General features: G+C 48.7%; 8 protein-coding genes across 8 annotated transcripts; 3 read left to right on the top strand and 5 right to left on the bottom strand.

Annotated features, from left to right (window-relative positions):
- Positions 1-1858: 1858 nt before the first annotated feature.
- Positions 1859-2323, bottom strand: N7503_004555 (uncharacterized protein; the record flags this gene model as incomplete). Its single annotated transcript, XM_057064102.1, has 1 exon — positions 1859-2323. The coding sequence occupies one exon, from the start codon at positions 2321-2323 to the stop codon at positions 1859-1861; it is 465 nt and encodes a 154-aa protein (XP_056921845.1).
- Positions 2324-2500: 177 nt separating this feature from the next.
- On the bottom strand, positions 2501-4917 carry N7503_004556 (tetratricopeptide repeat protein; the record flags this gene model as incomplete). Its single annotated transcript, XM_057064103.1, has 4 exons — positions 2501-2871; positions 2923-3246; positions 3297-3408; positions 3457-4917. The coding sequence occupies 4 exons, from the start codon at positions 4915-4917 to the stop codon at positions 2501-2503; spliced, it is 2268 nt and encodes a 755-aa protein (XP_056921846.1).
- A 274-nt stretch (positions 4918-5191) lies between these two features.
- Positions 5192-6814, top strand: N7503_004557 (uncharacterized protein; the record flags this gene model as incomplete). Its single annotated transcript, XM_057064104.1, has 1 exon — positions 5192-6814. One exon carries the CDS (start codon positions 5192-5194, stop codon positions 6812-6814), a length of 1623 nt encoding a protein of 540 aa, XP_056921847.1.
- A 124-nt stretch (positions 6815-6938) lies between these two features.
- On the bottom strand, positions 6939-10138 carry N7503_004558 (BAG family molecular chaperone regulator; the record flags this gene model as incomplete). Its single annotated transcript, XM_057064105.1, has 4 exons — positions 6939-8140; positions 8195-8227; positions 8286-8652; positions 8786-10138. 4 exons carry the CDS (start codon positions 10136-10138, stop codon positions 6939-6941), a joined length of 2955 nt encoding a protein of 984 aa, XP_056921848.1.
- Positions 10139-11931: 1793 nt separating this feature from the next.
- Positions 11932-12744, top strand: N7503_004559 (class I SAM-dependent methyltransferase; the record flags this gene model as incomplete). Its single annotated transcript, XM_057064106.1, has 1 exon — positions 11932-12744. One exon carries the CDS (start codon positions 11932-11934, stop codon positions 12742-12744), a length of 813 nt encoding a protein of 270 aa, XP_056921849.1.
- A 422-nt stretch (positions 12745-13166) lies between these two features.
- N7503_004560 (tetratricopeptide repeat protein) lies at positions 13167-15427 on the top strand. The gene is made up of 2 exons (XM_057064107.1): positions 13167-13463; positions 13553-15427. The coding sequence occupies exons 1-2, from the start codon at positions 13296-13298 to the stop codon at positions 15344-15346; spliced, it is 1962 nt and encodes a 653-aa protein (XP_056921850.1). The 5' UTR covers positions 13167-13295; the 3' UTR covers positions 15347-15427.
- A 116-nt stretch (positions 15428-15543) lies between these two features.
- N7503_004561 (uncharacterized protein) lies at positions 15544-17515 on the bottom strand (the record flags this gene model as incomplete). The annotated part of the gene is made up of 6 exons (XM_057064108.1): positions 15544-15683; positions 15740-16210; positions 16274-16551; positions 16601-16824; positions 16894-17006; positions 17068-17515. The coding sequence occupies 6 exons, from the start codon at positions 17513-17515 to the stop codon at positions 15544-15546; spliced, it is 1674 nt and encodes a 557-aa protein (XP_056921851.1).
- Positions 17516-19748: 2233 nt separating this feature from the next.
- Positions 19749-21339, bottom strand: N7503_004562 (class I SAM-dependent methyltransferase; the record flags this gene model as incomplete). Its single annotated transcript, XM_057064109.1, has 3 exons — positions 19749-19958; positions 20008-20978; positions 21039-21339. 3 exons carry the CDS (start codon positions 21337-21339, stop codon positions 19749-19751), a joined length of 1482 nt encoding a protein of 493 aa, XP_056921852.1.
- Positions 21340-21848: the final 509 nt, after the last annotated feature.

The raw sequence follows: 21848 nt of genomic DNA on the forward strand, positions 1-21848 counted from the left end.
AGTGAAAGAAGGAGAAAAAGAAAAGGGACCACCTAGACAGTAATTCCCCTCGAAGTTTACAATAACGCCTTGTCTGTATGGGCCGAATGTTCAGATGAAGAATATTCAGGTGGGTGAAGACATGCCCAGATTGCCCTCAAGAGGGCTGGATAAAGCGGCGAGCACGCATCGTTGGCGCTAGGTGACCACCGACATAGAATATATGTTGTATGTTTTTACATTTCTGTTTGTTTTGGTCTGCCAATTTGATTTGTTGGGGAAAGATCCCTGCCGCGCTGATCTTTTAGTACTTCGCCCTAATGCACTAAAGCGTTCTAGAGCTCTCTATAATACATCTTAAGTCCGTATAGCTATGAAGCGCTGACGTGACCTTCCCTTACTCTGCTGGTCTTTGCACCTAAATGTGAGCGAAGCCTTTCTAAGAACAGATTAAATATCGTAGTTGGAAAGTGAAAGTGTTGAATCTTATAAAAAATATTATTTCATACTTTCCTATCAATGATAAATCGGTATTTTTCATTATGGGATTCAGGAGGTCTATGTTCCAGCTGCGAGCTCTACTCTTGACTGAAAGGATGAAAGGTATCTCGAATATGGCTCCAGGCTTACTCGGACCTAAGGACCAGAATCAGATCAAGGTCGTTGAGTTAGGTCACCCTTTTGGCTTTGTCGATGCGACCTCTATCTGAATCGATATTTATTTATTCATTCATTTACTGATCGATGTGGGAGCAGAACTGATTCCATATGTTAAATTACTTGCTATGAAGCTCTCGCTCACTCGATCTATTACATTGATGGCAAATTTATAGTCCTGAAAATTGAAGTAGAATTCCTAGTATGCCACTGGACTGTGATACGGCCGTCCCAAACAGTCGCTTGAATAGTGAAATTCGACCAAGCAAGCATTTGGCCTTCGACATTGCCGGAAAAGTGAACAAAGATTCGGACCAGTCATATTAGGCTTATAAATTCCAATTCTGTCGGTATCCGAAACTCATATATCATAAGTTCATTTCACCTTCGAGGAAGCGTAATTTTAGCGTTGATATATCGTTGTAGGCTCATGGGCGATACGATGAATTCTATAATCTTAGTTAGCCAGCCACATCGCAGAATGGTCTTGTGCATACCACGATGGGTGATCCCACAATGCTTACTCCATCCCCTCCGGTAGAATTAACGTTCCCCATAATCACCCCAGTGTTACTACCCACCGATCCGATGCTCACATCCCCTTGATGCACTGTGCCGCACTTCATCACCAAGCATTCAATTAACAGGTAATTCATAAGTGGCAAACAAACAAAGTGAGAAGTAGAGCACTAATCATACCTGCTTCAACCACCCCACCCTCGCCTCCTGGGAAGAAGTACTGCCTTGCTCTCTTTCTTGCAACGGGATTACGCCCAAGAGCTCCTTCACATATGCAGCAGCAGTAGCAGCGGCATACGGTTGCCATCTTTTACTCTTGTGAGAGTCCGCATAATCGCAAATTCCCCTCACGACCAAGCAAGGAAACTGATCCATCAGCCCCGCAGCCTCCATCTCAAAACACAGAACGCCCTCTAGCTGACACGCAATACTGTCCCTTGTCACTGCATCGCGCATAACCTGATTGCCCGACGCAATAAGTCCATAATGTACCCTTGGAGTGGAGGAACTCCGTCGTGACCGGGTAACAAGACGATTACTCTCGCACTTGTGAAGGCATTCTTCCGAGTTGCCCCCAACATGCGGATATAAAGGGTCAAAGAGGAAGTCATGCTGCTCACCTGGAGACGAAAAAGCTGGAAATCGCGCTTTCATTTGGGCTAAATGTATAGGGATATCTGACTGACTGAGAAGATGATTGGATTCAAGTGTCACTAGCGCGGCTAATAGTTCCGCCGGGGGGCTTATTCAGACACCCTGTGCGTTGGAAACGGCCGCTCGTTAGGGTCTTGCCGTAGTCGTACTGGATAACACCGCCGGTCGTGCCAGTGGGTTTGCTGACTACTATATCCCCTAAACGGATATCGGCTGTGCGAGTATGGGGGACGCCGCCGGCGATGCCTACCATTAGGGTAAAGCGGAGAGCTGCAAAGGTGGTGGTGAGATGACTAGCAACAATGCCGGCGGAGGTGGTACCGTAGATGCCGGAGGGAAGGCAAGCGATGGTGATGTTGTGGCCCTTGATGGCACCGAGAGTGTAGATGTTGTGGTCGTTGGGGCTGACGGGGAGTCGGGGGTGCAGTTCGTCGAGCGCTGCTTTAGCGGCGGCCATCTCCAAGGGGAGAGCGCAGATCCAGCCGATGGTATAGTCCGAGCAGGTGAGAGTCATGGTCCTGAGATGAAGATACGTGGTGGTGGTTTGAAATTATGATGAGGGGAGATGATGAGGGGAGATATACGTAGTGGGGTCCGAATAGATAATGCCTTTAACAGCTAGCAAAGTAGTCCGCAGAGAAATCCCATAAATGTTCCTAGACAAATTTACAACTTCTATCATATCCATGTCTCATATTGACAGGGTGGAACTCTCCAGATACTGCCTCGCCAGTTGGTCCACCAGATCTATATTGTCATCCTCCTGCTCAAAGAATACAGGATCCTCATCACCTACTTCTACAACCTGAGGAACCTGGATATGCACCATGTCCTCAACTATGGGCGCCAGGGGTACTTGTACCTGCCCTTCTATATCATAAATCAATTGATCTGCACAAACAGAGTCCTGCAACTCGGCGGCATCTGGCGCAGGAACAAGCCGAACTTCCTTTTCTTGCAAGATGATCTCACTCTGGACGTTGTCGGATTGACCCATGCTCGGCATCTGCTCGGTATAGGCATTTTGACGCCAAAACTGGGGATCTTCAGATTTAGCATATCCTGGAAACTGATTAGCATGTAAAACCCGCCCTAAGTCGCGAAAGTACTGACCCACGACATTCGTTCGCGTGCTGGTAATATTGCCCATGGCGACTCCACTATTCGTACCCATTTCAAGTTTCGTGTGTCCCTGATGAACGACGACACCGACTTGCCCCTTTTCTGCTTCCCGGGGGGGTAAGTCCTGTACGTCCCATATCCTGTGCTCGGAGTATTCGCCTCCTGGCTCGACCCAGGGCCTCTGCAAAGTATCCAGGGGAGACGAAATGCGCTCGGGCGGCTTGGTGTTTTGGATAATCCCGAGCTGGGAGTACCTACTGGGGCAGGCATTTGGTTGATGATGTTGCTCATCATTGGAGATAACACTCTGGTGTTCTGTGAAAATATAAGAGTTATGTTGCGCGTCTCACTTCTATATCACTTACCGCGATCATATTCTATATTCATACCCTCGCCACGTCTAGCGCTCGATGATCCATACCCGGAATCATCACCGACGAATCGCCGCACGCTGCTGTCATTCCGCAACACAGAAGCCTTACATGTTAGTTCTACCACCTTCTGGCACTGGAAACAGGAGCTTACCACATGAGTTTCTTGCTTTCCGCGGCTGGAGTCTATTTCATTCCGCGAAAGCTCAACTTCAACTTGCGATCTTGTGTTTTGCACAAATGAAGGGAGAGAATCCTCTGGCAGCTCGCATTGGGCAAAAGCAGTCGGTATATTGACGGCAATACTCGAGATCTCATTGTTGCCCCCACGAGGAGAAGACACGAGCCGGTGTCCACGATGTCTGCTCTTATGTACCTTTTCATCCCTCTTTCTGGGGTGAATGCTCAAAGACTGGCTTTTAGCCACCCACTCGGACGTCACTGAGTGTATTGACCGCCGTCGCTGACTGTGCAATAGAGACGGGTGTGCGGAGAAGTCTGATATTTGGATTCCTCGGAGTGACGAGGCAAATGGCACCGGTATTAACGGCGCTGCCAATACCTTGGGAGTATAATCGTGAAATCCGCCTGGAGGACATAGGTTCTCTCTCATCGACGTAATCAGCCCTGATTTCCTTTCCATAGATATCCTCTGTTCAGCTGTGGGTCTCTGACTGGTCATCCAATGATAGATAATACCACTCGGGAAAGCGAATATGGAGAACAAGATATCCGTCCTGGGAAGGTAGACATAAAGCGTGACAATCATGATGAAAATAGTTAACGGCATCACAAACTTCCTTAGCTCGCGTCTCGCAATCCATAGGCTTCTAAGCCGGTCCAATGGGGACATAGGCCCGCCACGGCGGTCGAGAGAATGGTCCAGACATTTCAGGAAAGTGGTCAAATCTTCATTTTGCGGATCCAGACGCATCGACTCTTGAGCATTCTTCAAAGCTTGGCTCAAATCTTCCAGTTGCCCAGTGCGGTGGTATCGCTGGTTCAGGACCTGACCGGAATTGATAAGACAAGTCATCCGATCGACGCTGTTGTCTGTTGAACACTCGAGAGCATTGCCGAATGCGACAACGGATTTGTCCAAATCTTCTCTCCGGCTAGTAATACAATGTTGCATCCATAGATATACGCCTAGGTTGTTGAACAGGAACATAGGAGCGGTCTCGGCACATCGGGTCGCGATACGGATTGAACGGCGCGTAATCGATATGGCCTCTTGCAGGTCTTGGAAATCGCCCCGACAGATGTAGAGACTAGCGCGAATGGCACTCAAAGTGCCCAATACGGCGGCCTGCTCGGCATCCTCCCGTGAAGCTGAGTGCGACGCCTGGAGGCCGTAAAACAACGCTTGGTTCAAGTCTTCCTTTTGACCGGTGGATTGGTAGCGTCGCCAGAGCCCGTTGGCGAGATTATTCAGGAGGGTGGGGGTGATAGGGTGGTCGGCGGAGGAGATGCTGAGGGCGAGTCGAGTCGCCCAAACAGCCTCGTCGAGGTCAGCCTTTCGCTTCAATTTGTGATGACGCTCGGCGTGAATGTCACCGAGACAGGCGAGTATCATCACTAGGCTAGGCTTGTGACCTGGCTGGAGCGACTCCATTCTCACGAGCGGTCTCCTACATGGTAGTTAATGCGTAAGATCAAGGCGATAGCGACTCATCTTTGAAGGGCTCTTGTGGAGTGCTCAGCCCCCAGATTTGGTTTTTAGCGCCAGGCTGACTGAAAGGAGCGAGCGCCCACCCCGCAACCTCACCTCTCGCCCCAACTGACAATACATAAAGTGGCCTGGTGTGCGCGAGCAACTACGTATCTCATGCATCCTTTCATCCTCGTCAGTCTCTACGTGTTTTTACATCCCCTCAAACTGTGGAATCATGAATCGGCTGCAAGGGATCGAAGATGATCAGTCTGCGCTAAGTGTCAACCCTTGGATGGAAGAGCTGGGAGAGCGAGAGCAAGAAGAGGAAGCACCCGATGATGAAGAGGTACAAGAAGAAAAAACTCAAGCGAGTCACCCGATCCTTCCGCAGATACGCAGCATCCCCGGAACTCCTTCCATGCCTAAGACCCAGACACCCATAGGTCTGGCGCGAATATTCGACAAAGTCGACCGCCAGATTGAATTGCTAGATAAGCAGCTCAAGAATGTTGACGTTGAGCTCCTGCAGGCACACGATCTAGTGATGGCCGTAAGAAGTACGGTCACCAATCTCAATAAGCCTGAGGCCAGCGAACTCTTCGAAGTAGATGCCTTGTCGAATTATTTGCGCATCAGGGATCAATTGAAGGAAATAGCGAAAAGATTGAGCATGGTAGTGCACGATCATGTATCCCAGGTTGTTGGCGCCAAGAACACCTATAATACAGACTTCATGTCCAACAGCTCTGATTCAAGCAAGCCCGAATCCGCTCCCACAACCTGTGACTCGACGGTTGTCGAACCTGATAAATCGGGTTTTCAAGAGGGATCCAGCTCTTCCAAGCCTGCATTAATCGAAATCAGCATTCATAACTCGAATGTCCACGAGTCCAGGGCCTATGCCTCAGATGATTCTGTTCCACCGCCGCCTCGCGGGCGGCAACCAAACAGGCGACGTTATTCCAACCCACCGAAACATATACGTCGGCTACCACGCGAGCTTGATGACCAAACACCAAAGTTTGAATTTCAAACCCGTCGCAAGGTGCATGATGCGCCGAGAATCGGCAATAACAGCAACATGGCCTCCGGCAACCTTAGCTTTAGTGACTTGACCAATTCATCTGACCTCGAGGAGTGGCCTCCTAGCCCATATCTTGCAAGAAAGAGGTCTCTTGTACCGCTGCCTCACCGACGACAACCAACTGGGCGACGTTATACCAACCCACCGAAAAATATACGTCGACTGCCACGCGAACTTGATGAGCGAAGTCCAAACTTGAATTTTCAACCCCGTCGTACGGTGCATGATGCGCCGGAAATCGACGATAGCGGCAGCATGGCCTCCGGCAGCCTCATCTATGATGACTTCGCCGACTCATCTGACCTGGAGGACTGGTCTCGCAGCTCAATCCGTGCCCGAAAGAAATCTATCCCATTCCGGCAGTATCCCTATCATTACTGGGATATTCAATCGGGTTCAGCCGCAAAATTCAAAAGACATCGAGCGGCCCTCAGTCACCTTGAAGTGAGTGTTACTGAACTCCGAAACCATCTGGCAAAAGAGGGGGACCAGAAGCCTCCAGAGGAGCCACGAGTTGTTTTGGTGGAGCCCAAGGACACCCAAGCCTTAGATCTTCGAGAGATCTTGCAAGACGAGCAGAGTTCTCTCCTTGACAGGCTTTACAAAGTGCAAACTCAATTACAGGCTATGCGGAGCTCAGAAGCGCTCAAGTCTCCAGCAGGGGGTATTCACGAGGTCGAGAGCAGCAATATTAAGTCGAAGCTCTGGACCCGATGGAAATCCAAATTCATAGACCATAGCAAGAAGCAAGACTGCCATGCTATAGAAAAGTAGATATGTGATAAGAAAAAATGGCTAGGGAACAATCGAAACGTGTCCGAGTTCAAGCCGAACCAAAAGAAAAACAGTAGTCAGATACACATCATGAAGATCACTTCCTATTGCGCTTATAATCGATCTAATAAAGATTAAATGCAGCATCGATCTTATTTAGGGCAGATTCGGCTTCTTTTATCAATTCGCGGCGCGCAGCACGTGTAGTCCCATCGTTTGATATAATGCCATCGGCTTTCAGTATCACTTGACTCAATACAATCTCGCTTAATTGCCTGTACTCAAATTCACGTTTCCTCGCATCGGCTGGAAGATTGGTACCATAGTTGTCACAAAGTGGCAATATGGTACATTTGAAGTATTCTGAAAGTGCGGAAACTTTCTCGTAGGAAGTACCAAATTTTTTAAGATTAGGCGCTGGAGCGGGCATGGGATTAACAACCGCATGCTTTACCACCTTTGCCGGTGTTCTTCCATTGTTCCTCCTTTCAGGTTTTGTGGAAGCGATAGGTTTAATTGGGACGGTACCCTTCGAGTGCTTGATTTGTTCTTGGGCAGCTGTTAGACTGCTCAAGGAGTATGATGAGAGGTAGTCGTCAAGTTCAGGCCGTTCTAGAGGTGGCTTGGGCCTAAGAGACCCTCTGTACTTTTTTTTCTCTGGCCATCTCTCATCGGATGGGTAATAACGTCCGTTATCAGCAATATCAGATGGGAAGTCACTGCTGTCAGCAGTCTCAGATGTAGCGGAATATAAAGGGGTAACTGCTCGACGTAACGTAGGGCGTTTTGCTTGAAGAATCATCGGATGCCCGGAAATGGCATCATCTGAGTCAATAGCGCTCTCAGATGGCTTGCGTTCATCTTGTAATTGGTCGTAGTAGCTTCGATTCTGTCGTATTTGTGGTTTTGGGGGAGAGAGCTCGCGATCACGATGCTTTCTTGGAACTTTCGAGGGAATGGCCCCTGGACTTGAAGCAACAAAGTCAACTGGGGGCTCAAAGGAACTAAAGGAACTTGATCCTGAGCCAAGCTTCCCTGGCCATGTCATTGTATCGAAACTATCACCCCAAAAACTTTCTCGATTGACCCCTGGCTCTGGCGAAAGGCCATCAGGATGGTTGTCGTTCGAGTTCCTGTGTTGTGGAACTACTTGGTAATCTCCTAGCCGTTCAATGGCTACTCCTTTGTCAAGACCACGGGGAAATTCATCTTCGCTGTCCTGTGGTATATATCCTGCATGTAACTCTTTTGTTGTCGCATCTGGCGAAATCCGATCAGCACCAGAGTTTTGATGGCCATGGAGAGTTGCCGAAATGTTCCTCGTCTCTATATCTAGTTGTTAGCAGGATGCACAGAGACAGTGAGTCGATACATGTGTACCAAATCTATCACCATAGTGACGACTGAGATGCCCTACCGAAGCATGTTAGTTACACATGTATATTTATTCTGTTCGCACTATATGACTTACCCACAACGTGTGCTTCCTCACTGTAGATATTCCCCATAGCATTGCCCTCGTTTTTGTTCATGTCGTTTGAAGTATTACCCTGGGCCACGACTTCGAATGACGAGGATTCTTCGTCAACCTTTGTGGCAGGCGTTAGATCGTGGAATTTATCATTGAAGTCTTTCTTTAGGTTATTAAGTGCATCCTCGGTTGGTACTACGTCTGGGTGAGATTGATGGGGCTGGTTTGCTGTTGTGAGGGGTCCTGTTCCGGCTTTGAGTGAGCTGACTTCGGTGAATGGTGACTTATCCTCCTGGTCTATTGCATTATCCAAAATTGGCTGTTGTTTATCCCAAGCTCCCGTTGACTCGGTGGAAAAAGTGGTATCCTGGTGTCTGTTAGCTAAGGCTTTGAATGTTTAGCAGAGATACCCTCACGGTCCTCTTGGAGTTCCCAATCGGAGACATTTGTTTCAGGGAAACACTTGGGAAATTGATTGGGGTTTCATTAATCTGACTGACCCTTTCCTCCTTTTCAGGCGCGGACAGAAGATTCACTGAGCATTCACTTTCGTTTGAAGATTGGAACATCAAATTCCGAGCTTCTAAATTCTCACGAATATCGTAGGTGAGCTGCTTCTGGCTCTCGAGCCCGTCTTCATTGCATTTTGTTCTTGATGCTGTGAACACTGGGCTCAGGTGGGACAGCGGAGTGCGATGTCTTTGATTGACCCCGCGGGACAAGGTGTCCATATCATTCGGAACGTCTTCTCTATCGCGAGTCGAAGTTAGACTTCTCGCCCCAGTCCTCCACCTTTGGTCACATCTCGACTCAACACGCCTAGTATGGATTGACTTTTGTCTGCGTAATTTGTCCCCATTGTACGGCTCGTCTTCCGACCTCCTCAAGGCGACAGTAGAAGAGATATCAATCCATGGGGTAGAAACCACCGTTGGGGCAAAATGCAAATCATCATATGGCGAGCAAAGTGAATTCTGAGTCCAAGTTGAGACGGATTTGAACAGATTACCGCGCCTATCACAACTGGAAACTGGCTGATAATATTTCCGAACGGCCCAGTGGGACATAATACCGCCCAGGAACACACAAAGTGGGTAGTATGACCTGGGATAAACCCTAGGCAACAGGAATATGAAAAGAAAGAGCATCAACAAGTATGTATATCTCCAGCGCGACACCTTTATTGTGGTGGTCGTCGCTTGCGTTCTCAGCGCATGTTGCCCCTCCGCCAAACCACTTATATGGCCGAGAAGGGCGTCAAGCTGTTGCAATTCCGGTGCAACCTCGGTGACTATGCGGGCCTCAAATAATGCGTTGCTCAAGCTATCGAAATCCCCAATAGATTCATATTGTCTCGCCAATAGATTGGCAAGGTTCGAGCCCACGGCGGCCATCAGGGTGGGATCATCTGACAACTCAATTTGAGTCGCTTCCAGAGCACTTGTGATGGCATCGTTAAGATCTTCCCTTCTCCCGGTGTATTCGTAGCGCCTCCCCAGGGCACAGGCGAGATTGTTCGACACAGCAGCCGGAAATGTGCCATCGCCTCGGGGACTCCAGGTCTGAAGTGCAATCTGCAGACTGTAGATAGCATCTTCCAGGTCCTGAGGTCTGCTCAAACAGTCATACTGGCTAGACAGTATAATACCAAGGGTAGCAAGGACGAGAGCACGATCTGGGTCACCGTCTGATAAACAATCCAAAGCCCAGTATGTCATTTGCACAGCTTCGTCCAACCCGGCATCTCTCCCTGTTGATTTAAATCGTTCCAACAACAGCGCAGCCAAATTGCCCAACGCTGGTCCTAGGAAGGATGATTGTCTTTCTTTAGACAGGGCGACCGCAGTGCGCATGGCCGAGATTGCTTCTTCAAGGTCATGACCGTGCCTAGTTTGGAGATATCGATGTGTGTGGAGCTTCCCACGGATAGCGAACAAGCCCGCCAAAAGGGGATCTGCTGGAGGTTGCGGTATTCGGTGCATTTCTCTGGCAGGTAAATGTCCGTACAAACCGAACACAGGTGTGCAATGAACGCGTGACTTGGCGGAAAGTACGCAAAACTTCAAAGATTGTGCTGACCATGCTGTCTTCTTTTGCTAGGGTGGGGCGGGGAAGACGAAAGAGCTGGACGTAAGCGCCAACGTGAGTAACTAGTCAGTGCTAGTGAATTACCACACCAGCTTTCGGACATCAACGGCCCCTAGTTAAAAGCCTTGCGACCTGCGTATGTACTTTGGTCACACGATTGGATAGTCACGGCTAGCGCACATGCAGCCTGCTCTCAAAGTTTTGGTTGGGGGGGTTGCTTGATTTATCAACGCGAGAGGCCTATGGAAGTTGTTTGCAAGACTCAAGTACGTAAGCATTCACCATCTAACTATCACTTTGCGCCAAAAGCTAAATCGAATTCGTGCTAGCAATCGGGCCTCCGGTTACAGGTTTATCAGCGCGTAGAGCCTCAGGATGCCCCATGGCGCCCAATCAGACTGCTAGCAGAGCGTCACCCGTACGCTCGTGCACCTTTTTTGTTTTTCAATCACGCTCGAGAGGAACCAATGAGCCCCGGTCTCTTATATTCGTGTTTGACTGCTGAGAAGCTCCACTTAAATCCCCTGCCCGGACAGATAATTTACAACACTCCGAAATTTGGCGAGGCCACCACTACGAATTTCATTAATACATAATACCAATACACACGTCCTCTTTAATCATAACTGTGAAAGGCTAAAGCAAGACCTGAAACCGGCCAAAGTAGGTCATCAAGTTCTCCAGGACGCTGCAAGAATTTAAGTGACGTGACACTTTGGACTGACAGAAATAATATGATAGGTGTAAAAGAAGCTAAGCTTATATTGTAAACTATGGGTGGCTATTTATGGCCGGTGGTCACGTGATAATGCATGTAACATAATAGCTCTAGAATACTGTAATACCAGGCCGAAAATTCCACGAAAACAGTACTTCTATGGAGATATTAATGTCTCCAAGCCCAGAGCACCATCAAGATAGTAATCTATAAAGATGAACAATTTTCGAAATTGATAGTAGTCTAGAAACATTTTTAAGTAAATTGTCATCAAATAAACCTGGCTCTGGCCCAGCTTAGCCCGTAATTTCAGCCCACCGCCCAAGCTTGCCAACTCACCAAGGCGTTAATGATATAGTCTTCCTGCATGGTTCTAGGGCTCCTTACCTACTTCAAAGCTCTGATCGAACCGTGATATAGCAAAAAAGAAAAATAGTGTCTTTCCACGTATCAGATCTTATATTGAGTTAGCTAGATATAGCAAGTTGATCGATTGCCATGCAACTGAGGACATGTTCTGACCGATCTAATCAAATTCAATCATGCAATGAGGTACGAATAGTAGATATGGCAACCCGACCCAGTGATGGGATGTTTCTCATAAGTAGCTGCATTTTCAATTTTTCTCTGGAAGTTATGTTAAAACAACATGGAATGCCAAGGCCCCCGCCCTTACGGTGTACACTGTCGTGTCCAAGAACGGGCCGGAAACGGCCCGCTATCGCCTTCGTGTTTTCTACATAAATAGCAAAAACCAACAAGGATAAAAGTTTCAAACTTCCACTCTTCTGACGTGGCCTCCTAGTTTTTGTGCACCTTCCAAGCTACCTATTCAGCACGATGGCAAGCGAAGCTTACTCAGCTTCTATGCTGCAGACGTATTCCGTTCGTACTGCAGCAAATACCTCTGCCTATTTTGTCCCGCAAATCAAGCCAAACATGAAAATTCTCGATATTGGGTGTGGACCTGGCTCCATCACACTGGATCTGGCTGCTTTCGTTCCACAGGGAACTATTGTCGGCATCGATCTCAGCGAAACCGCAATCGATTCCGCTAAAGAGCTCGTTCAGAAACGGAACGTGGATAATGCGACTTTTGAGGTCGCCAATGTCTTGAATCTTCCGTATGAAGACGAGACGTTTGACATCGTCTGCGCACATCAGGTTCTTATTCATCTTCCCAACGATTCTTCAAAAATCGGAGCCGTGGAAGGTCTGAAGGAGATGAGACGCGTTTGCAAAACTGGAGGCATAGTTTGTGCTAGAGAATGTGATTGGAGGAGCGCTGTTGTCCATCCATCTATTCCCGGTGTGTTGGACGGCATGAAATTGATCGAAGATTTGACTGCTTTGAAACGAACCTCGCCATACGGTGGAATGGCTCGGTTCTGGGCTGAGAAATCAGGGTTCAGATCTGCGGATATTGATACCTCTGCCTCTGTGGTTTACTATTCAAGCCCTGGAGAAGTGAAGTGGTGGGGTGAGACGATGGCTCAGCGTCTGGAACAAGGCTCTTCGCTTGACACAGGAGTTAAGGAAGGTCTCATTTCCGAGGACCAAAAAGCCACACTTCCTTTGGGATGGAGGACATGGTCTGCACAATCTGATGCCTTTTTCTCTATGACTGATGTTCAATTTATCTGCAAGAAATAGAATGGTACGCGCCTTCACGCGCAGTGCCATCAAAATAATCATAGAAAAGTCATTTTAAACCGAACTAAAATATCGGAACTGAATTTGCATGTTGAAGAATTTCAACTTGACCATAATGTATATATCTAATATGTACACGAAGCCAAGTTGTGCTTGCCTAATAAATCAAGTGTGTACCCACTACGGCGTGCCCACTTGGTGTTGAATGGAGTTGTATATAGCCTATGAGTTAAGGACTAGTCCTTAACCTTGGAATGATAGCATCATGATAATGCAGTTTGGATCCCTATGTCAAGGAAGGTTACCACCCCCGCATCTTACAAATCATTATAGTTATGCTGGGATTACACGTGACCGGGAGCCTCGGCTGACGGAAAGCGTCTTAGCGTCTTTCGCCGAGCGATCAACCCCACGCCAATGTCCGGGGCATTGCTTCTTCTCCGTACTTTCCTTCGAGTATCCGTGTGCACTTTCATTGTACCGGTGATTTTTTTGTTCTTCTTTTTACTATCTGCATTTCCATCCCCCCCAATTTTATCGCACACATCAGCATGTCGTTCCTCGGTGGCGCGGAATGCTCCACGGCGGGAAACCCCCTCACACAGTTCACCAAGCATGTCCAAGATGACAAGTCTCTACAGCGCGATCGGCTGGTTGGCCGGGGACCAGGCATGCAAGAAGGCATGCGATCCCGCGGTATGATGGGCGGACAAGACCAGGTGCGTGTGCAAAATAGTCGTCGTTTCCCGACGGTTATATTCTCCGATGACCCAGTCAACTAACATGTCGCCCCACCGGGGCTCGATAGATGAATGATTTCATGCAGCAATCCGGACAACAATTAAATGGACCCTCGCCTCAACCATTCGCGATGGAGCACATGCGCCGGGAGCTGGATAACTTTCAAACTGCCCAACCCCGCACGGGATCACCCGGGTGGGCAGCCGAGTTCGATACCGGTGAGCAGGCCCGTATGGAGGCTGCGTTCCCAGGTGCACAGATGAACAACGCCTCTGGATTTGCGCCCGCGGAGTTTGCCCGATTCCAGCAACAGAGTCGGATGGGCATGCCGCAAAATTCTAGCCCCGCTACTGCTGCTAACCAGCCCATGATGTCGGGATACCAGCGACCAATGGGTGCTATGGGTGGCATGTATGGCGGTATGGGCGGTATGGGAATGATGCGGCCTATGGGTGGTATGGGCGGACCGATGATGCAACAGCCTATGGAAGGCACCGCACAAGATAAGGGCAAGGGACGAATGGTGGAGCTGGACGACCAGAACTGGGAGGCACAATTCGCCGAGATGGAGACAGCGGGTAACCAGGAGCAGACGGACGAGGAGGCCAATGCGGCTATGGAGGCAGAATTGAATGAGCTGGACAGGTCAGTGCCCACCAATGATGCCTTTGAGTCCGTATGGGAGCGAGTTCAGGCTGAGACGGCGACGAACAGAAAATTGGCGCAAGAAGACGATTTCGAGGTTACTGATAGTGTGCATGTTGGCGATTTGGGCGACTGGGAGGGCTTTGATAGCCTGAACACACGCTTCCGCGACCCTCAGCTCGGTGACTACATGTTCGAAGAAGACAATGTGTACCAGGCCGTGAATAACCCATTCGAGGAGGGCGTGAAAATTATGCAAGAGGGTGGTAACCTGTCTCTGGCCGCACTTGCGTTTGAGGCTGCAGTTCAGAAGGATCCACAGCATGTGAAGGCCTGGACAATGTTGGGTTCGGCACAGGCTCAGAATGAGAAAGAGCTGCCCGCAATCCGGGCTCTGGAGCAGGCACTTAAGATTGAACCCGGTAACTTGGATGCGTTGATGGGCCTGGCTGTTTCGTACACCAACGAAGGTTATGACTCGACAGCCTACCGGACCCTGGAGCGCTGGTTGTCTAACAAGTACCCGTCGATCATCAACCCGAACGAGGTATCCGGCGATGCAGACCTCGGCTTCACAGACCGTCAACTCCTGCACGAACGTGTCACAGAGCTTTTCATCCAAGCAGCTCAACTCTCCCCATCTGGCGCTCAAATGGACCCTGACGTTCAAGTTGGTCTGGGTGTACTGTTCTACTGTGCCGAGGAATACGAAAAGGCGGTCGACTGCTTCTCTGCTGCTCTGGCCTCCACTGAATCCGGCACTACCAACCAGCGTGAGCAGCTCCACCTGCTCTGGAACCGTCTCGGTGCCACATTGGCCAACTCCGGTCGCTCCGAGGAAGCCATTGAAGCCTATGAACAGGCCCTTACCATCAACGCTAACTTCGTGCGCGCCCGCTACAACCTCGGTGTGTCTTGCATCAACATCGGCTGTTACCCCGAAGCTGCACAGCACCTCCTCGGCGCTCTGTCCATGCATCGCGTAGTCGAACAAGAGGGCCGCGAGCGTGCCCGCGAGATTATCGGCGGCGGCGGAGCACTGGATGGTCTGGATGATGAGCGCCTCGAGCGCATGCTTCACATTAGCCAGAACCAAAGCACAAACCTGTATGACACGCTGCGCCGTGTCTTCAGTCAGATGGGACGTCGGGATCTAGCTGACCAGGTTGTCGCCGGTATGGACGTGAACGTTTTCCGCAAGGAGTTTGAATTTTAGTTTTATTCCCCCCTCAGATGGATATGAATGATGGGTCCTTTCTGTTCTATTCTTGCTTATTCTTGGAATTGAAATCGCCGGCGGGGCCTGGCTGCATTTTTTGTGATTGATAGCTATGATGTATGATTGACCTCCAGAATAGAGAATCTCATGACCAGTGTACTACTGTGAGCTACCTTGAGATCACCCACTCACTCTTATAAACTAAACGGATGGAACGGAGTCGGGTTCATCAACTCATCCACCACCTTCGCCACAGCAATAGCCTTCTCTTCACCAAATCTCCCACCAACAATCTGTGCGCAAATAGGCATCCCATGCACAAGCTCAATATCATCTGGAAGCCTATTAGTACAGTCCACAACTCATATTCAAACCAGAGAGAAAACTCACACTGCTCATAATTAAACGCATCAGACTCATTTCTGGGAGAGTATCCCTCCCACTCAGCATCCTTCCCTCCACCCACAAGATCAAGCTCCCGATCCGCCTTGCCAACCGGCACAGTAACAGAAGCATAATTCAACAGATTCCACACCCCAGTATACCCAATCCACTGCTTACTCTTCACCCATGTCTTAGGCTCATATCCGACCCACGGGATGGCAGGCATCAGCAGAGCATCGATACGGGTATCAAGCCATTGTTTCAGCATGGCGGTTGATAGGACATATTTCTCTTCTTCGATTTTCTCGCGCTCGTCGATGTTTAGCATGTCGTTCTCTTCGCCGACGAGCATACCCTCTATCAGGGGTTCGTTGATTAGTTTGCATAGTTGGCGACAGTGGAAGCCGCCTTCGCCTAAGATGGCTTTGTACCACATCTCAGTTGCGGGGGTGTGGAGGGTTGTATCCCATTCAATTACTGGTATCGATTTACGTTAGCATCAACTGAACGGCTTTCGCCATGTGGATAGGAAGTTGGTACTTTCGTGTCCCGCTGCGCGCAATGCCTGAATAGTCTCATTCATCGCCCGCGTGACAGGTGGCTGTGGTTTCACAACCCCATCGTCGATGACAACGCCGATTCTCAATTTCCGATCTTTAGGTGGGGTAGCAAGCTCCGTCCTCCACGGAATGGGAATGGCAGATGGATCAATATCCCATGGCTTCGAGGCTAGGAGACTCTGCATGAAGTACTCCGTCGTTGCAAGTGAAGATGCCATTGGGCCCGCGACAGGTGGGACTAGGTAATGCTGGTGTCGGCTTGTAAATATTAGTCAACAAAATTCCATTACAAGAGTTATGGACTTACAATGAGCAATCCCATGGCACTCGTCCTGTCGTTGGGAAGATAGAATAGAGTCCTTGTAATGCAGAAGGCACTCGAATTGATCCACCGATGTCTGTGCCGATACCTAAAATACTGCCTCCGCAGCCGACGAGAGCTCCCTCGCCGCCGGAGCTGCCGCCGGAGATGAGGTTGCGGTTGAACGCGTTGGTAGATTGTCCGAATACATTGTTGTAGGAATCGGCCATCTAGTGAAAGGAATCAGCTCAAGATCCGCGTTATCTCTTTCTGTTGGGAATTAAGAATGGTGACCTTACCATTAGTGATTGAGGAATATTCGTTTTGACATACATGATTGCCCCCATCGACTCAAGTAGCTGTACAATCTCACTCGAGGATTTTGCTGGTTTACCGATAAGCCCAATCCAACCTGGAAAGATTTTGAACGTTAGATGTGATATAGAAAGTATGTAACAATTTCGATATCATACCAACTGTAGTATCAAGTCCCTCAATTTCAAATCGATCTTTGATCGACACGGGAATCCCATGCAAAGGTCCAACAACCTCACCCGTCCGCGCAAGATGCTCATCAAGCTCCCGTGCCCGCTCGAGCGCTCTCTCAAAACATATTTCCGTCAGACATTTGGTCAGCTGCTGTGCAATAGCGGCGCGTTTACAAAAAGCAGTTGTAAGTTGCAAACTTGTCACATGGCGGGATTTAATAGCCGAGACTAGATCTTGGATATCGGTTCTGTCTGTCCATGCTAGTTCATCTGGTGAGAGAATTCCGCTTGATCGGATTGCATCAAGGCTTGATAGAGGGGGGTTAGATAAGATTGATTCTGGGAGGAGCCATTCTGTTGGGATGAGAGCTTGTTGGGCGGCGCGCTTTGCGAGGACTAAAGGTTTCCAGTGAGGAATTTGTGCCGTTGACATGGTTCAGAGATGATTGTTAGATGATAATGTAAACGTATTTGTAGAGAGGAGTATGAAGAGTGGAAGAGAAAGTTATAGGGTGTAGCACTAATAAGTAAGTCAGATTCCCCTCTTTCTTATCAATGTGAGACCTCGGGAATTTGGTTATGAGGGGTGCTTATACTCCATTAGGTATAACCTGATTGCGGCCCGCGATCAGATAATGATTGTTTAGACATGTTACTGTGCATTCTTTATGTCAAGTGATGAAGAGCAAACCGTGAAGGATCGCCTTTCCAACCTCCTACAGACCTCAGGGTCACGAAAGATGCCTTGATCGTCATCTTGAACAGATAATCATCGCAAGACTCACTTCCGGAAACGCCTGTCCGAGACGACTATAAAAGGGTCCTTTCTCTATTTCTTCTTCTTCTTCTTCTTTCTCCTCGTCCACAGCACATCATCGCCTTTGGAGAAGCAGACTTGGATATAAGAGAACTTGATCATAGACTGCCCCTGCTGCTGAGGGGGAAGAGGATCTTCTCTACCTTCAAGGACCGAACTGCCAAAGCCAGCTTCACCATATTATTGGGAGCATCGGTCCTTCTTTGTTCACCCCTGAAGGCCGTTTCTGCCATGATGGCACACCAAGATGCCCACTTCATCCCCTTGATCGCCAGGGCGGTTTAGGCTCGACATGAATTGGTCAGTTGTACCACCTATCTATCACGAATTTAACGGCTCAGCAGGTCACAGGAAACAAAATAACATAGATATCTATCTATGAGAAGGCGTCCAAATGGTTCGAGTCGGGTAATGCCCACAGCAAGCGAATGGCTTTGGACACCACCCTGCCACTCTGATGAGAGAAACTTCATAAGAAATAATTTGGGGAGACAAGATTCAAGGATGGTGGATATGAGGCATTATGATGACCCCCTCCTATTTCTCCACGTTCTTCGGTAACGGAGAGAAACTCAAAAATGATAATTAAAAGAATTGGTCACCTCGAAAACTAAACGGGTGCCGGGGCGACGTTCGAGGTAATCATGGTTAGTCTTGTGCTTCATCGAGGCTGTTCAAATTATCCGACCTTCACTTTCACATTTAACCATCCCACTTCAATTCACTATTTATCACATACAGCATACATGGTGCGGACAACGGAGAGCATGCTGATACGTATATACCAATGAAAGAATTAGGGGGCCGTTCGAGAGGCGGACAAAGTAGGTCCTGCCTCTGGAGTTTTAGGATTCCGGAAGCCGATTCTCAGCAGGTCTTGAACGTCAACGACGAGGAGCTCAGTGTTGCCGAGACGAGCCGTAAGGGATCTGAGTATCTCATAAAATTTATTAAAAAGAGGACCATATCAAGAGTGCCTGAGAAATTGCTTCATCCCGCTAAGTGCTCAGCCCGGAATGGACAGCCATGCTCCTTTTGTCATCCTGAAAAGCATTACCAAGATGGCTGGCCAATTCTTAAGTGGGCAACATCATAATTGATACTGTAATTTAGAATCGGGCCATACGACGCGCTCTAGAAAACTTCATTTCCAAAGACGGCTGGGAAAAGGCATATTTCTTAAATGCCCACGACGTGAACACTCGAAGAGTTAGCACCGGAAATCTGATCTTTTTAATTGAATATTCACTCCAGCGAAAGTCAATCTTGATGCAAGATACCCTTCTCTTTCAAGTACCGATATTCATGAAAGAAAGAGGAAAGTGTGTTGCGTCACTCATTTCCTTGCCAATGAGTTGTCTTTACTAACTGCTCCTTTCAACTCTCGCTCATACCCATCATACCCAGGACTTTCAAGCCAATCTCGGGATATTGGTCCTGCTCAATAGTCTATCACATTTTCTGTAGGTGATTCAAACTGGCCTGATCGACTCATGACGGCGAAAAGCCTAATGGAACAGTATGACGACCTAGCAACATTACATATAACGATCTTTTTTTCGATACTCATGAAAACGCATCAAGCTTGTTATTTATTAAGCAAGGAATATACTCCATATGTACAATTCACCAAATATGACTATTGGTGCCCAGGTGGCCTTTCAAGGTGTTTGTGCTTGAAGTATAGCATGATCAATAAACATGGAGGCGAACAGGAAGTCCATGAAGCAGTTGCCTTTTTTACTACCTCGAGGTACCCTCCAAAGTGCAATCTACTTTTTGACGCATATGGATATTATGTATGTCTTGATATTTCCCATGCAAGTACTGTACAGTGAACTATGTATATCTACACAGTCATCAACATACTGGCATTCTTGTACCAGCTCAGCAGCGGGTTCTCCCCGTTTCGAGTCTCAGTGTCTTCAATATAAGCCCAGCGGCTCATAAAGTCTTCATGGCTCATAACCTGAGTCAACTTTCCAGTCACAGCACGATACATGTCTTCAACAACATTGAAGTCAGTGGGGAAGAAGATATCGAAATACCCTTGGTGGACCTGTATTCGTTATTAGCACGGTTCGTAGTGAGTAGGTCATGGCACTTACAAATGGTGTTGTCACAGGTACCGTCTGTCTCTGGTAGCGTGTCTGGACAACTGGAGCATTCAATCCAGGCACCGCATCTGGCAAGGAACTGAAATCACTAGCCACGAGACGATGAGCAGGGAAGTACTGGTTTAGCACATCGAAGAACTGCATGAGTCGTGTTGGGATGTACTCAGGAAGAGAATGGCTCTTGCGGAAGGGCGGGGTAGACCGCAGACCACGGAGGACGCGAGGGCCGAGAGGGCTGGGGAAAGGACGCCGGGCGGCAGCTTGACGCACACGCAGGAAGCGAGCTGCAACAGGATCCAGCTGGGTGTTGTAGAACTCGTGGAACTCGCCGTTGCCATCGATCAACACACCGCCTTGCTGGGGCATCTCGGTAGCGCAGTCGTAACGAATAGTGTCATGACCAAAGTTGTCGAAAACCTCGAGACCAAGGAAGAAGCATGGTGAGTGCACATACGTATCCCAGTCAAAGATCGACCGGTTGATAATCTCGACGCGGTCTCGGTGTCCACGGGAATCGAGGGCGTCGGTCAAGTTTTTGAACTGGAGATCGGCTAGCGCGGGCGAAATCTCAATGATCTTGAACTTGGTGCGCTGGTAGACCTCATAGTCGGTATCACGAATGAAATCCAGGATGTTCAACATCATTGTACCGTTACCGGCACCCATCTCGTAGATGATCAGGTCGTGGTAGGGGTATAGGGTAAGCTTGTAGTTTGAAACAAGATACCGCGCGATTGTCTCTCCATAATACGGCTTAAACAACTCCGTTGGGGTATGCCAAAGCTGGCGCGCAATATCAGGCTTGATCTCATCAAGCCGATTTTCGAATTCCGTGTATCGCTCGCCCACCAGTGCGTGGAAAGCTGGTCCATCATCGATATTGTTGAAGTCGAACGGCTCGCCAGGAGTGAAAATAGTTGCATGCTTCGAGAAATATCCATAATAAGGGTTATAGAGACTGTCTGCAGATACAATGTCAGCTTTGGACCTTCACTAGACGTTTTGCGAGCTCCGAAACCTACCGTCAATGAACTCGCGCGTCAACATTTTCACCTGCCGGGGCCGCTCTCGCCGATTGCGCAGCTCCTTTGCGGTGACGGTCGGGTATGTTTGGTACTCCTCATCAATGTTTTTGTTGATATCCCCTCGTTTTGTCCAGAGCATGCCTCCATCTTGCGGCTTGCGTTTCACGGCGGGAGTGCGCCGCGTGAGGAATGAACGAGTCTGTCCCCTCGGTAATGAGATAGGCGAATGTCGCAGGGATTGACAGGCCGGATGCCTAAATAGCTGGCGAAGCAGCTGATTGAGGACGGGGGAGTCCATGATGCGTGACGTTTCGGAGGTTCGTTTTGCGGAGAAAGCACAATCCGATTTGGTTATGCGCGGTTTCCGCCTCAGGCACCAAGGCACGTGTCGAGTAAGAAAGACGATGCTACTTTTCAAGCTTCAATGGAAAAGGAGATATATTTAATTCACTTGATACACAGACAATGTTGTCTACTCTTCTCGAGGCTCACAGGAAGAAATTGGAAAGAGTTTTCCACTCATCATTCATATCTCGATGACTGCAACACTAAGCGGCAGGGCACGTGCCGTCATGTGTTCCAAATCCATCTCAAGTTTGATTCTTCCTTTTCCTTTATCTCAGTACTCTGACATGTGCTCATGATTGAATGAAAATGCCATTGATCTGATAGCCGTCATCTCCGATCAACTGTAACCTCCAACTCAATACCCACAATTGGCCGAGGTGGTCCGAGCGTTCTATCACGACACCTCAACTGGGTAAAACCATCAACCTCGTATTCAGGATAAGAAGGCAACAGTCAAAA

This window comes from Penicillium pulvis, assembly GCF_028828015.1.
Source record: "Penicillium pulvis strain IBT 33274 chromosome Unknown contig_23_segment0_segment0, whole genome shotgun sequence".
NCBI classification, from domain to species: Eukaryota; Fungi; Ascomycota; class Eurotiomycetes; order Eurotiales; family Aspergillaceae; genus Penicillium; species Penicillium pulvis.

Bases quoted from the DNA above. Each gene is read 5' to 3' on its own strand.
- N7503_004560 (XM_057064107.1), top strand. From the start codon at position 13,296: ATGTCGTTCCTCGGTGGCGCGGAATGCTCCACGGCGGGAAACCCCCTC. The intron at 13,464-13,552 runs GTGCGTGTGCAA...GGGGCTCGATAG, and splicing joins TGATGGGCGGACAAGACCAG to ATGAATGATTTCATGCAGCA.